Raw genomic sequence first — 16,032 nt, forward strand, 5'->3', positions numbered from 1 at the left:
TCCTTGTACCTTATTTTGTTTTGCTCTGTTAAAATTGTTTTTCTGTGTTTATGAGTTGGGAATTTAATTCATTTGTTTTCATTTTATTAATCTGTTTATGAATATGAAATTTTCTTTTATTCTAAATATATCTCATAAGTTACATCATATGTTTTCATTACATTAATTAGTTTCAAAATGGGGAAAACCTGGGAAATCCTAAGTAACATAATTAATCAAACCAAAAGAATTAACTAGTTCTGAGGGGCTATCCTATAAATCAAGTATTTTTCTCTCATGATTTTTCTGATTCTGCTGCAAAAGACACTAGATTTTGTAACGTGTGACACCTATTTGTTGGTGAGGTGACACATATCTTTTATCAGTTAGTTAGCAAATAGTTACTTGGCACCTTCAATAGGCCAATCACTGTGCTAGCCAGATCTGAGGGAAAACAGTGACCAAGACAAATACGATCCTTGTCTTTGTGAGTTCCCAGTCTAGCCAGGAAGAAATATATTAGATCAATCATTTTTAATAATTTAAACATTACCCATATGCCAAAGACATTTTGGTGAGGGAGAGGTAAGACGGAAGCTGAGGGTGGCAGATGCCCTGCATTTCCACATCTGTCACCTCCATATAGTAAGAGCCAATGCTGGCCAGGCACGGTGGCTCATGCCTATAATCCTCGAACTTTGGGAGGCCGAGGCAGGCAGACCACTTGAGACCAGGAGTTCGAGATCAACTTGGCCAACACAACGAAACCCTGTCTCTACTAAAAATACAAATAATTAGCTGGGCATGGTGGCACACTCCTGTAATCCCAGCTACTCAGGAGTCTGAGGTGGGAGAATTGCTTGAACCTAGGAGGTGGAGGTTGTAGAGAGCCGAGATCATGCCACTGCACTCCACCCTGAGTGACAGAGTGAGACCCTGTAAAAACAGAGCCAGTGCTTTTTGAGTGGTTGTTACACCAGTGGCACCGTGTTAAGCAATTCGTGTATATTAACTCATTTAACTCCTACAGTAACCCTAAGAGTTGGTATATTAGGCCATTCTTGCATTGCTATAAAGAAATACCTGAGGCCAGATGTGGTGATTCATGCTTGTAATCCCAGCACTTTGGAGGCCGAGCTGGGCAGATCACCTGAGTTAGAGACCAGCCTGGCCAACATGGTAAAACCCCATCTCTACTAAAAATACAAAAATTAGCTGCTGGTGCACACTTGTAATCCCAGCTACGTAGGGAGGCTGAGGCAGGAAAATCGCTTGAATTATCTATTTTTCTCATTAATAGAACTATAGAACTATTGAATTATCTATTTTTCTCATTAGTAGAACTATAGAACTATATTGCCAAAAAAAAATGCTCATTATTATATGAAAAGAAATTTGTAGAAATTTGTCTTCTGTCTGGTTATGTAAGTGCTGCACCTACCTAATAGCCTCAACTTTGTCTCTTGGACTATTACATCTACAATATTTACCATATGGCCCTTTGCAGAAAATTTTTCTGAGCCTTGCTCTAAGCAGCTGGGAATGCTGCTTAGAGGGAATGCTAAGCAGGGCACAATGGGTCTAGAGTTGTCCTTTGGAATTTTTTTTTTTTTAATCACTATGAGGATAGTGTTGAGGATGGAATGGAGTGGACCAAGAATGGAGACAAGAGGACTCAGTTTTCTTTGTCCTTCTTCCATCCCACAGTTTTAGGGATTGAATGAGATGAACTGAGTGAGGCTGTTCTAATGAGCACCAGAGACTGCCTGCGTGCAGGCCATGCAGGCCACTGGGAAGCTGTTCCAACCATCAGCACCTCTGCAGGAGAGAGGAAAACGCAGAGCCAAGGTGCTGCCTGCCACTGAGAATACCTGCTTTCCTTCCCCCTCCTCACTTCTCCCCTGAAGAAGGTAGATGACATCTGGAAAAACTCTTCCTAGGGTTCAGCCCAGCCACTGCACCCCAGGCAGGGGAAGGACCTCAGAATAGAGGAGGGTGGCAAATGATAACAGAGATACACAGAAACTTGAGCAGGGCTGAGCAGGACCACACAGACTTTTACACTGTCACTGCTGGCTCCCGGTGGGACTGAACTGGTTTATGTGCCCCACCGCACACTCACTGCTGCCAGGTACGGCTCATACATCATTCCTCATCTTCACAGGTCAAACCTGCATAGCTCTGTTAAACAGAGAAGGAGCCTGAGGCTCCCAGAAGTAAGCCAGTGGTCTGTGGGCAGGTTACTCTTATGTAAGGCCCGACTCTTTCCTCTATGCCAGTGGCTCACCAAGTATCCTTCTTGAGCCCCCTGCATCAGGGTCACCTTCTGAATCAGAGTCTCTGGGGCAGGGGCCAGGTGCTCAGGGTTCTGCATGTTGGCCAGTTTCCTAGGCGGAGGCTGAGAAACACTGCTCTGGGCCACACTGCCGCCCAAGAGGCTAAAAATCAGCTCAGCTTCAAGAAACTCTCAGGTGCATCACCCTAAAGCCTGTGGTAGAAGTTGGTGGCCCCTTTTTCCTGATTTGGCCTTGTTTACCATCAGTCCTGAAAACAATAGCATTGGCATCTTAAAGATACCTGACCGTTTGCCAGACTCCAAGAGAAACGATGGATACTTGTATTTCTGAAGGTTGTACACTGTGGTGCATGCAGTTTTGATCTCCACTCCTCCACATGTACCTGTCTGAGGACAGGCTGACTGCTCTGTGAATACGAGGGCGCAAATGGGGACTTAAAACATGCTTTTCACATCTGCTGCTGACTGCAGTTTCTCAAATGCCATATTTAGCACTCAACTCTGTGAAGCCAGCAGTTCCTAAAGCTAAACACTGCCTGACAAGTGTCTCTTGTTTTTATCACAGCAACAGCTGCATCCCCTAAGTTTTCAACTCAGTAGCAGGAACCCACTGAACAGTGGCTTTTCCAGATGTACCCTCCTGCGCTGAATGGTCCAGGCATGGCCCCACAGGCATGAAAAACAAAAAACAGGAAGGCCTGGGAAACAAGGCACACAGCGGGATTAAATCACCGAAAAGGAAACCATGTTATTGATCTGCCTTTTAAAGGCATCTGCCTGCAGGGGAAAATCACAGAATTCTCTTGGCTCCAGATGGAAATTTCCACAGCAAAAGTTCACCTACTTGTACAACATAGAAACCTGATTGTATTCTAGGATGGGCATCATCACCAACATTTTCATCAGGTGAAAGGCTGCAGAAAGAATTCCTGAAGGCTGCTTCATAGATCAGGAACACCTCAGGAGTATGCTGAGCCCAAGAACAGTGTGAAGTCAGATTTGGGTCCAGCCTTCATCTGGCCTCTATATTAGGTACTATCTTCAGCAGGGTTCAATCCACGGCCTCACTACTTTAGCTGTGGGCATTAAACATTTCCATAAAAGAATGAAATAATTTTATGTGACCCCTTTCTTCAAAAAAATCAAAGCCCATAAAATGAATCTTTTTAAGAAAGGAGTTGGAACATAGTTTTTATTCAGAGGTTGTAGGCAAGAAAGCCAATGTTAAAAAGGTCTTTTTTTTTTTTTATTTTGAGATGGAGTCTTATTCTGTCGCCCAGGCTGGAGTGCAGTGGCACGATCTCAGCTCACTGCAATCTCTGTCTCCCGGGTTGAAGCAATTCTCCTGCCTCAGCCTCCCAAGTAGCTTGGACTACAGGCACGTGCCACCATGCCTGGCTAATTTGTGTATTTTTAATTGAGATGGGGTTTCACCATGCTGGCCAGGCTGGTCTCGAACTCCTGATCTTGTGATCCGCCTGCCTCGGCCTCCCAAAATGCTAGGCTTACAGGCGTGAGCCACCACGCCCGGCCTAGGAAGGTCTTATGTGGTCATAAGTCAAGACTGGAGAACAGGCTATCGAGTCCCTGATATATTCCAGCCATTCCTCCAAGCAGGCCAATACACACAGCCTTCCTAGGGAAGGCCATACCTTATGTTAGAATCCATTCCCTGTAATTCCACCAGTGGCCCACTTTGCTTTACTTTCCCTTTAGCATATTTGGTATTTTCCTTGTTGTCCTGGATATACCAGAAAATCCAGAGCCAAATTTGGAGTTCCCACAGAGCCACCATGCTACTCCACATTGTTTTCATGTGTAGAGCCTCATTTGTCCTTGATCCTGATTTTTCTAATCATCTTTGACTAACCCATTGTTGGACCGCAACAGCCCACCTTTTTTAAAGAGAAGGTCATAATGACATTAATTGCACATAAAAAGTCTTGTTCTTGGGTTGAGAAGTGTGCTTAAAGACTCTTCAAGCGCTCGTGACTTGAAGATGTTTGTAAATCAGTTTATATGAGAATGAGAGCCAATTGTTAAAGGGGTCATGGTCATTCATTCTTATCTTGGTTAAGAGTGAATTTGGAGGCCCGGCGCTGTGGCTCACACCTATAATCCCAACACTTTGGGAGGCCAAGGCGGGTGGATCACCTGTCAAGAGTCCAGGACCACACTGGCCAACATGGTGAAACCCCATCTCTACTAAAAATACAAAAATTAGCCAGGTGTGGTGGTGGCATGCCTGTAATCCCAGCTACTCGGAAGACTGAGGCAGGAGAATTGCTTGAACCTGGGAGACAGAGGTTGCAGTGAGCCATGACCACACCACTGCACTCCGGCCTGGGAGACAGAGTGAGACTCCATCTCAAAAAACAAAAAAGAATGAACGTGGAGCCTCCCTTGCCCACTATAGGCTGTGTGGGAATAAGAATTCCAGTTCTCCTGACCACAGGCCTCCCTGACATCATCAGCTGCAGGGAAGAGGCACCCTCCTGAGGTTGGGCGCGCCCAGCTGTGGCACCCGGACACAGTGCCCCTCCATGTTTGCTCTCCCTTGGAAAACACTTGATTTGTAGTGTACACAGGTTGCCCACTGACAAGGCTACATTTGCTGTGGAAAGCTCCTCAAACATCAGAACTCTGACCATGGCTTAGTGAGTGTACAGTGCCTCAGAGGGTCATCAACTCTCCCACAAGGTCTGGAGGGGTGCAGAACTGTGGGTGTGGACAGACCATTCCGGCCTGAGGCTTTCCAGCAGTTTTTCAGAGCTTCGCTGGAAACAGTGAGTTTATGGGTACATGTCCAGGGATGGAGGGAAAAGCAAAAGCTCCTGTTACATAAATCTAGTGTAACCTTAAACAAGTTGAAAGAGCAATGGTCAGGAATGGCTGGTGTAGATAGCACAGATTCAGGAAGGACTGAACCAGATCGCTAAGCTCCATGTAATAGGGAAATTTGCCAAGAGAAGGCAGTTCAGAAGGCCCAGCATTAAGAGTCTGCATCCCTTTCCTTGGCTGGCTTAGAAATAGGCAAATCCAGCCTTTATACAAAAAGCCGGCTCCACTTGAAAAAGAAACCATAATTTCTGTGTGGGTACACAGCAGGATTTCTCTCAATAGCAAGTCCTGCCAATGCATTTATTTTCTAAATATTTGTATTGCAGTTGTTGTGGAGAAGGATGATAGTACCTTGCTCCAGTACAGTGGCCAAGGGATGGAACAAAGTCGTGGGGGAGTCGAGGGATGTCGATAAGGACATAGAACCCATGGGACTTGGCAACCTGGAGGTGAGGAGTGAGGGAGACAGCAAGGATGACATCCATGCCCCCGGGGCTGGCATCCAGGAGATACTCAGGGAGAGCTTTCTGAAAGAGTCTGCTCTGAGGAGCTGTGCGGGTGGCAGTGGCTGGACCTCACCCCCTTTATCCTTCATCTCCCATTTCCCTGCAAAGCCCAGCATCCCCCTTCCTACCTTCCCTGTGTTTCTCTCATGGGAGGCTCCCTACCCACCAACCAGTGCCTCAGTCCTCAGGCCATAGGATCACTGGCCCTCCAAGTAGGGGAGCTGCAGGGCTGTGTGAGAGAGACAGAGACAGAGAGAGAGACATAGACCGAGAAAAAGAGGATGCAGGGGTGTGTTCTCTCAAACACACACTTGGAATTCCTTCTGCCTGTGAGCCCTCCCCACCCCCCCCACCACCACCACCTCCTCCCCCCAATCCCCATCACCTCCCTCCATCCCCATCCTGCCCTGTTTGTTCTTCACCTGCTGACTCCCCAGTCCTCAGGTCTCACTCCAGTGACACCTCTTCACATAGGCCTCTGCTGGCCCAGGTACCCTGAATCGACCACCACCAACACCCCCTGGTATTCATTCATAGCCCCATTGTCTTTTTTTTTCTTTTGCACCTCTTATCACAGATTGTTATGACATGTTTATTTGTGTATTTTAAAAATATCTGTCTCCGCCACTCCATTGGAAGCCCCCTGAGAGCAATGCCCACTTCTGCCCATCCTCCATTGCATCTCTGAAGTAGCCACAGGGTTGGCGTGTTGCAGGTGTTCAGCAGACACCTGCTTCAGGAAGTGGCGAATGTGGACGAAGACATGCGTCCAGCCAGGACGAGGCTGGTTTCTGTGCGGCTCAGAAAAACCACCCACTACCCCAACTGTGTTTCTGTAGGGGAAGGCTGTCTGATGAATTATGTTTTGGTTTACTCCTTCAATTCCCCCAAGTTAGTCATTTCTGCCTGCCTTGTAATGGTTGGTAAATGAAAGCGTACTTGTATTTCTTGAAAGATGTATCACGTTTCACGCTTCCAAGGAGTAAGGCTTCCGGAGTCATCTTTTCTCTTAGTATCAGCCTTGAGAATTGACATGAAAACAGAAGCACAATTTTCAAGTTTCTGAGTAATTTCTCCCCTGTGGACATAATCTGGCATTGGATAATGTGTGTAAAGAAGAGTAGTGATTTCAGATCCTCAGCGTTGGAGCATTTTTTTAAATTTACCTTTCTTTAGCTTTTTCATTTCATGTAAGTACAAAATACAAGTAATAGCTTGACAAGCCTGACTTGGAACCTTACCAGGAATGAATAGTATGCTTTTCTCGATTTTCTGTTACGGAGTCATGTAGCCTTGTAACTTAAATGACCCTTTAGTTGCAGTCCTTGCTGCACTGTCTCCATTAATAAATAGGAGGTATTCCATCGGTACCTTCATCATCTGAAATTCCTCAATAGAAGTTACGATGCAATTCTGGGACCTTAGGCAGGAGGTTAAGGGAGGAAGGGAGATACCACCAATCTACTTCTGCAGGATGCTGCTAGGAAAATGGCCCTCAGTAACAACTGCACGTTTTCACAGATCCCCCTAAAACAGAAAATATTCTTCCTGAGTTTGGGTATTGAATTACTGTGGGTTTTTAAATGACAGTATAGTGAGTCACCCAACCCTGATGCCATAGCTGCCACTGAGCCACCCCTCTGTCCACACTGGGAAGGGTGTTAGCTCAAAGGCACCACAGCTAGGAAGATGGCTAACTGATAGCACCTATCCCAGCTTTCTTGGCTCCTGGGCTCCTTAGACTGCTAGCTTTCAAACCTCAAAGTCATGTCAAAAAGAATTCTGAAAGTTTGCATCAAATGCTTAAGATTGTCTCTTAACTACCCCAGCTTTCCGAATGAGTCCTAAGAGTAAGCAGCAAATAGTGAACAGCCATCTTTCTCCTATTGAAGGCTGGACTGTAATTTCGAGAGTTTTTAACACCACACACCCAGTGGGACTTCCCTAGCCGAGGTTTTTAATAACTGATGAGCCACTGGAACCCTAGGGTCCAACTGTGTCTTAAGGAGTCTAGACTCCATATAAGAATTTCCCCAGCTTACGTGTTTGTCCTATTTAATCATTCACTCACTTAACAACTACTGCATCTGCTTGTGTGCCAGGGGTTGTGCAAGGCCCTGGAACACAGTGGTGAGCAAGACAAACATGGCCCCATTTAGGGACAGCCTGCAGGCTGGTATAAAAGCAGACATTCCCTTCTGTCTTCCTGCAAGGGAAAGAAAAGCTCCCTGTTTGGTATTTAAGGAACAATAGAAACACAAATGACTTCTCACAACCCTGCATATAAAATCAAAGAGAATAAGAGCAATGTAAGGAATGGCTCCTAAAATTCATCTGGACACTCAGGAGTTCAGTTTATTGTTCACTTTAAAGAAAAGTGAGAAACACCCCTTATTGGCTCATTTCAAGGAGGAGCATATCTGCCTCTCAGAAGAATCTGGGGAGCACAGAGTACCTTTATTTATGGTGGAGAATGTTCTACTGTCAAGGTTTGGCGAGTTCTTTACTTAGCTCAGCGGCATGTTTACAATGCCTGGCTCCAGTAGGTTCCATTAACATTTATTGACTTCCTCTCTGTCAATGCCTATGTTTTTAACAAAAGAATCAAAACACCTACTTCACACAAAAATGCTTAAGTAAATTTAGCTAAGAACAGCAGAATGTTGAAAAATTCAGTTTGTTTCTTAGATAAATATATAACTATATAAAACATTTTCTAGTAGAAGTCCATAATGGGTTATTTTGCTGTTTTAAAAAGCTATCTTTGGAAGACTAGTTTAGTTAATGGATGACCATTTTTTCCAGCCTTGGTGCCTGACCTTACATTGTAATCACACAAGGGATTAGTGAGGGGCTGAGGATCTGTTTCTGTCTCCTAGTTGACACCCCTTTGCATCTCTTTTCACTTCAGCTGGAATTTTCGGCAAATCTCCTTAGTAAGGATAAGTAACCTTAGGGGGAAAAAATATATTAATACCAGGAAGAGTTGAGTTTTGACAAAGGTCTAGGGATAGGGTAAGGATGGGGCTCCCCTCTTCAGGGCTTGATTACTGAAAAGGATCTCTTGACCCAACCACAATCTTCTCTCAGCTCCACTCTCTCTACGAACATAGTAGTGAAAATGATCAGCACAAAGGTTTGTAACAAGTGGGGATGGTGAGTAGACCCACTGATAATTTGAATAAGCACTGTCAGTTGCCTTCTCATTCTTCCCAGGGATTCATGCATATTCAGCGAATAGTATATTTCTATCCCTAGAGAATGAGGGGCCAGGGAGAAGCAGCTTCAGTCACCAAAGGGGTAGGATGGAAATTCCTCCCGAATATTAGATTTTGAAGGCAATCTGTTAAGGCAGAGTGAACTGAGACCTGAGACTGTCTCAACTAATCGTTACAGTGTCAGTAAAACTCTAATGCCACAGTGAATGAATTAACGACAAGCAGTGACAACATCACCTCTCAAAATGAGCTGCATCGGAGGCACTCATAAATATATAAACACAGGGAAGATTGGGTGGCTTTAAAAATAGCCCTGATCTTTTACACTGAGTGAAGGTATTTCTGGGCAAAAATAAAGTCTATTCTGGTAAGAAATGTTAATGCTAGAGAGAGGGGCCTCTCACTGATGGGCGACAGTGGGGGGAAGCATCTTGCCTCTCTTGCTCTGTGGCCCTTTCTGAGCACCACCCCCTCTGCTAGGCCCAGTGTGCCCAGGCTTCCAATAGCTGTAACCCAAGCAGAGTGCTGGAAGGGTTTTCCTCAGGTACCATGGGTATCATGAACGTGTCCCCATCCCCTCCCCTCAAAGCAACGGAACTTAGTCAAAGTTCCTAAATTTCTAGGGTCACAACAACCTAAAGCATTAAAGCAACGTTGGCTCAACCCCACGGAATGAGCAGCTCAGCCCATTGCCTAGGCTAGGCCAAGGTCCCTGTGCAGATTTAGAAAGTCAAGGGCTTGTTGGACAGAGGGACAGGGATCCTTGCCTTTGTAGAATTTGAATTATGCATTAAATAAAAGAACGAGAAGAGTTTACTACTGCTTGATACTGTATATTTCTTAGTCAAATGACTAAGAAATAGTGAATATTTTCTGTTATTTAAAAAAATCCTGTCATATTCTCATGTGATAGTTACTATTTTCAAAGGACAACCACATTCTCAGATTCAAAAACCACATTCTCAATTCCTCAGACTGAAACATTCAGACAGTTTTTATAGTTTCCACAGCTTATAAAGACAAAGGCAATTGGCTGCTTGCATTTTAATTTTCTTGAAGACCTAAAAATGGTTGGCAGATCAGAATGAATAAACAGCCTTCAGTAGTAGGTCCCCAAACCCTCACACTTTTTTTACTCAAGCTATTACCATGTAGCACAATTCATCCAATTTTTTAAATATATATTATGAAATATTTCAGTTATGCAGAAAAGTATGGATAACATAACAAAGACCTTTGAACTCACTATTCAATATAAGAAATAAAACATGACCCATCCAGTTGAAGTCCCCTGTATACCTACCCCATCCCCAGATAGCTACTTTTTTTAATTCGGTATCATTCCTATGCTCTTATTTTACTATGGTTTTGTTTGGCATGTTTTAAAACTTCATATAAATTATAATATATATGTATTCATCTGTAGTTTTCTTTTACCCCTTGACGTTGTAATCATGAGATTCATGTATGTGGTTATATATACACATACATATATCAAACATTTATATATCACATACATATATAGTATACACATATCAGTTTACATATATATTACTAAATATTGCTAAATTGTTTTACAAAGGGACTATATCAGTTTGAATACCCACTATCAATATATAAAAGAATTCTTGTTGCTTTGTATCTTTAACAAAGCTTGGTAGTTTTTGCAGGCTGATGGGTGAAATAAATGGTACCTACCTCATTGAAGTTTTAGTTTGTATTTCTGGTTATTAATGAGATTAAGCATGTTTATGTCATCAGATTTCAACTCTTTGAATAATCTGTTTATATCTTTTGACTGTTATTCTATTGAGAGGTTTTGGTTTGGTTTGGTATTTCTCATTACCTTATAGGAATTCTTCATGTATTCCGAATGTTAAACCTTTCTCATTTCTGTACACTGCAAGAATCTTTCCTCAGCATGGTTTGTCTTTCTACTTTGCTTATGGTGAATTTTGGTGCACAAATATTTTAGGTTTTCATATAGTTACATTTTATCAGTCTTTCACTTTTGCTTTGCCCAGATGTTGTCTAAGAAATACTTCCCTACCTCAAGATAATAAAGATATTTTCCGGTCGGGCATGGTGGCTTACTCCTATAATCCCAGCACTTTGGGAGGCCAAGGCAGGTGGATCACCTGCAGTCAGGAGTTTGAGACCAGCCTGGCCAACATGGTGAAACTTCATGGGGAACATCACACACCAGCGCCTGTCGTGGGGTGGGGGGAAGCGGGAGGGATAGCATTAGGAGATATACCTAATGTAAATGACAAGTTAATGGGTGCAGCACACCAACATGGCACATGGATACATATGTAACAAACCTGCACGTTGTGCAAATGTACCCTAGAACTTAAAGTATAATTTTAAAAAAATAAGAATTATAAAAAAAGAATTAGGAAAATAAAAAATAAAAAAAGCAAAAATTAGCCAAGTGTGGTGGCAGGTGCCTGTAATCTCAGCTACTCGGGAGGCTGAGGCAGGAAAATCACATGAACCCAGGAGGTGGAGGTTTCAGTGGGCCAAGATCGCCCCACTGCACTCCAGCCTGGGCAACAGAGTGAGACTCCGTTAAAAAACAAACAAACAAAAAAACCAGTATTTTCATCTAAAAGCTCCAAGTTTTGCATTTCACATTTAGTCCTTTAAATCTTTCTTGAGCTTAATTTTTTGTGTTTGATTTGGGGTAGTGATCCATTTTCTTGTTTGGAAAACCAGAGGTCCCAGTACCATTTATTGACTAGCCCACCTCTTCCTCACCAATCCTGCAAGGTCACTTCTGTCATCTGTCAAGGCTTGGGCTCTCTGCCCTGTTCCACTGGTCTTTTTGTCTACCGTGGCTGACTAATGTGCTGTCTTAATTACTTTATTTAAAAAATAACAAATAAAAGGGTCTTGGCATCCAGTAAAGCAAGTTCCTGCACCTCATTCTTTCTCAAAATGATTCTGGCCATTTTTGGCACAGCTTTAATCTTTCTCCTCTCCTCGATTTGCCCTAGCCTAGGATGAGCAATCAAATGGCAAGACTTAAAGTAAGCAGAAAGAAGAAATCAAGCCAAAGCCAGCCCTGGATAATCCATAAGCTGAGTATTTGACTCCTAATAACTAAGACATTGCTGTGTAGTAAAGAGTATGGAAAGCCCATGTATTAATAAAAGTAAAGTATGTGTTTACAAAAAAAAAAAAATATTTTTTTTTTTAAAATCTTTTCCAGGCTATATAGCAAGGGCCATATTTAAAAATAGAAACTGGAGCCCATGCTCTGGTCAGTACCAAGGTTCTTGCCTTTATTTTTAAAAATACTACTTGTAAATATATTTTTTGCATACAGGTAAGTCACAGAGAGTTTTGTGAAACAGTGCTAAAACTGTTCATTTTTGCCTAGATCCCTCAGAACATCCAAATCAAAGGTCAGTCACTAGGAGAAACCCCAAGAACGTGCTAATTCCATCACAGCAGGGTCTAAGAATGAAGTGATCTTTCTCTCATTCAAGGGAGACCTTATTTTCCTGCTCTCAGTGACATTTCCATAGCCTTATGATAGCTGCTTGGTGTTCTACAGTGTCTCCAGATCCAGACCCTCTTATACGGACCACAGGACAAAAGGACTCTGGCCACCCAGCAGGCCATGGGCATCCTCTCCACGTGAGTTGGCTTCCCTCACACTTTCTCTAAGTATCTCATTCCCTTTCCATTCAGAAGCTCAAGAGGAAGCTGGTTCTAGAAGGTTCTGTGGAACCTGCTCTGGAATGGTTTACTGACTTCCCATAACTTCCATAAAGGACAAGTTCCTTTGAAACCCAAGTTGTAAAATAAATTCCTTGCCCAGATATTTAAGAAAACATTCATCCTTTAAGTCAGAAATATATGCTGGATGTTGTCTTCCTGCAGACCAGCCCCTGCAGGCTAAGGCACCCGCTGCAGGGGGAGGGCCCCAGGAATTCCTGTGGCCTCCTGCAGCCCTGCTTCTGGCTTCCCTCTGCCCTCGGATGCCTGTCAGGACTGCAGCTGGAGAGTTCACTGACTTGACCTTAAAGGTTGGCCCGCCACATCCTTTCTCAGCCCCTGAGCAGAGGCCCAGCTCTCTGCTGTGGAGGGCCCACCTCACAAATCCTGGTTCACAGGGAGCAGCCCCAGGGCTGCCCGAGTCTGTGCTCAGGGAAACAGGGCCACAGCCTGGAGCAGGGAAAACCTGGCCAGCAGGGAAGGCGAGCCAGGGAGGCCTCCAGCACAACCCTGACCATCCTCCTCACCCATGTCCTGCTCACCAAGACAGCTAAAGGTCGAGTGCCTCAGCTCAGTGGGGATGGTCACAGGTGATTTTAAAAGACGGGCGGGGCCGGGCGAGGTGACTCATGCCTATAATCCCAGCACCTTGGGAGGCCGAGGCAGTGGATCACTTGAGACCAGGAGTTTGAGACCAGACTGGCCAACACGGCGAAACCCTGTCTCTACTAAAAATACAAAAATTAGCTGGGTGTGGTGGCGTGTACCTGTAATCCCAGCTACTCAGGAGGTTGAGAGGCACAAGAATTGCTTGAACCTGGGAGGCGGAAGTTGCAGGGAGCCGAGATTGGGCCACTGCACTCCAGCCTGGGTGACAAAGTGATACTCTGTTTGAAAAAAAAAATTAATAAAAAATAAAAGATGGAAGGAAAACATCTCATTTTATGCTCTGTGCTACAATTCTCCTCTCATTTATAGCCCCTCCCGAGGCTTCTCATGAATGGGTCTGGGCACCGGCTGGGCAGCAAAGGCTGGATGGGAACAGTGTGGGGGCTGAGGGGGCACCACAATCACCCCAACTTCTGCTTGTCTGCAGGGCCCCGAAGGTTGCTGCGAAGCCAAGGCAGGCATCGAAAGCCAAAGTGGCCTTCTGCACCAGCATCCCTCAGGACACCATGCTGGCGAAGGCCCGGCCCGGCACAACAGCAGACTGACGCCCCCACCCTGAAAAAGCCTAGAACATTCCTGGGCACTGTCATTTAGGGTGCTGTATAAATCTGTCTCCACCTAGAAAATGGAATTCAACAGTCAGGATACAGATTTCCAAAGCCAACTATTGGCCCCAACATGCAACAGTGAGACCGTAAGCTCCCGTTGGCCACATTTTGATAGTGGATGCCCTTCAGGGTGATACATGCTATAAAGCAGTTTTCTTTCTACCACCTAAGTGGTTTTTCTTGCCAACAAGAATATTTACCCATCAGCACTACTGTGGCTGAAAAACTTCTCTTCGAAAGTTTGGTGCACCCTGTGCAGGAGTCAGCCCGACATCTGCTTGTACACACAGCTCCTCGCATAGGTCTGGAATCAGATCTGGAACAGTGAAATTCAAGAAGGAAGCCCTTTCTTATAGGAGGCTAATAGGGATTGAGAATAACATGGGAAGAAAACGTTAATAAAGGGAAACCTGAAGGCGCTGGTGTCAGCATGTGTCTTCAAAGTGCAGCCTGCCTCAGAGTTCCTCGAAGCCTGAAAAGGGGTTTGGGAAAGAGCCCAGTAGGAGGGGCAGGAGGCCAACACACCTGACTTTGCCTGGGGCCCAGGGGGGAAGGTATAAGGGAGTGAAAAGAAAGGTTAGCAGGAGGCTGCCAGGGGAGGACTGCAGACTCCCTGCTGCTTCGCATCCCTCCTGTGGCCTCCACTGCAGGCAGGACAAACCTGCACACCACCTGGAGCTGCTTCCTGAGTTGGCACACTATCGTGTACACAGCAGTCTTCAGCCTCCTGGAAGGAGGCCATAGTCGTGTGAGGATGGCAAAGTCGAACAGGAAGCTTTGAGCGTCTTTCTCCACGATGTCAACGAGATCCAGTGCCAGATCGAGGTGGACAGAACACGCAGGGGTAAGGGTGCAGGTGTAGGCAGTGCCGTCCCTTCCCCTCCCTCCCCTGTGGCCACGAGGCTGCAGGCCAGTGCTAAGATGACAGGAGACTACAGCACAGGGCCCTCCCCTCCAGCCCCCAGTGGGACATCCAAACCACCATGGGGCCATTTGTGCAGGGCACCACCTCCAGTATTGATGGGGAAAAGAAACTCAATAGAGCCATGACAGGGTGGAGAGAAGCAGGGTCCACTGTCTTCCTCAGGAGCGTGACAGCTGACCCTGCAGACCATGCTTGCTGGTACACACCGGTCCCACACTCAGGCCTGTCGGACATCAGCAGTGTGCTAAAAAGGTGTAAGATGTGGTCACTACTCACCGTGTCTCCTATCTAGTTGACATGGGTGGAGTCTGCTAAGGGGTGAATGTTCATATGCTCCCAATTCACATTGAAGCCCTAATCCCCAAAGGGATGGTACTAGAGGGTGGGGCCTTAGAGAGGTGATTAGGTTATGAGGGTGGAGCCCTGATAAATGGGATTAGTGCTTTATAAGAAGAGACACCAGAGAGATGATCTCTCTTTCCACCATGTGAGGACACACTGAGAAGGCAGCCATCTGCAGGCCAGGAAGAGAGCCCTCACCAGGAAGTGAATCTGTTGGCACCTTGAGACTTCCCAGCTTCCAGAACTGTAAGAAATAAATGTTTGTTGTTTAAGCCTTTCAGGCTATGGCTTTCTGTTACAACAGCCTGAACTGAGAGTCCATGCTGAGTTTTTTAAATAAATATGAATTACGATGTTACTTCTTCCTTTCTGTATTTCTTGAAGGGTATCTTGGAATCACAAAAACTAAAACACATTTTTAAAATTTAGCGGCCCCATCCCACCCACCCCACCCCAGGAAACAATGAATTTGGGAATGTTCCCTCCAATGTCTCCCATCTGTTAATTCTGTTGACTTCAACAAAAGAGGAAGACTACAGCTACTTGTGTTTTTCTATTTTTGGTAAAGGGCTACAAGGTTACAAACAGGTAAAGATACCTAGCTTTTCCTTTGTCTCAAACTACCTCAATTTTTTCAAGCCCCTAAGAAATGGCCATGGCCATTTCTTAGTCCTGGTATGCCCTGGTATGCCCAGGACAGTCCTGGTTTTAGCACTCAAAGTCCCACATCTCAAGAAACCTCTCCATCCCAAATGGGATGGTTGGTGGTATCCTACTGCCACTAATCATTCAGGCTGTGATGATGACATTTTTACCACAAATTGTCCAGTGTGTATCTGAATATAAGCCAACTGGCTTATGCTCTATCCGCCATGCTTTCTAGCTCTGTGCTCCCAATATTGAGTTCTGATTCGGGGGAGGA

The 16,032-nt window shown here is 45.0% G+C and overlaps 1 protein-coding gene across 6 annotated transcripts in view; it reads left to right on the forward strand.

Annotated features, from left to right (window-relative positions):
• The window catches only part of TTC23 (tetratricopeptide repeat domain 23), a 111,443-nt gene extending 95,975 nt beyond the window's left edge, over positions 1–15,468 (forward strand). For 4 of the 6 annotated variants that reach the window (XM_026455449.1, XM_026455448.1, XM_026455451.1 and 1 more), the window contains exons 10-11: positions 12,403–12,485; positions 13,663–15,468. In XM_026455449.1, the coding sequence (XP_026311234.1) occupies positions 12,403–12,485; positions 13,663–13,780 (201 nt within the window). In that variant the 3' untranslated portion in view covers positions 13,781–15,468. The other 2 variants (XM_026455452.2, XM_026455453.1) reach the window with 2 other exon arrangements.
• Positions 15,469–16,032: the final 564 nt, after the last annotated feature.

The sequence above is a fragment of the Piliocolobus tephrosceles genome, chromosome 6 (assembly GCF_002776525.5).
Source record: "Piliocolobus tephrosceles isolate RC106 chromosome 6, ASM277652v3, whole genome shotgun sequence".
Classification (NCBI taxonomy): Eukaryota; Metazoa; Chordata; class Mammalia; order Primates; family Cercopithecidae; genus Piliocolobus; species Piliocolobus tephrosceles.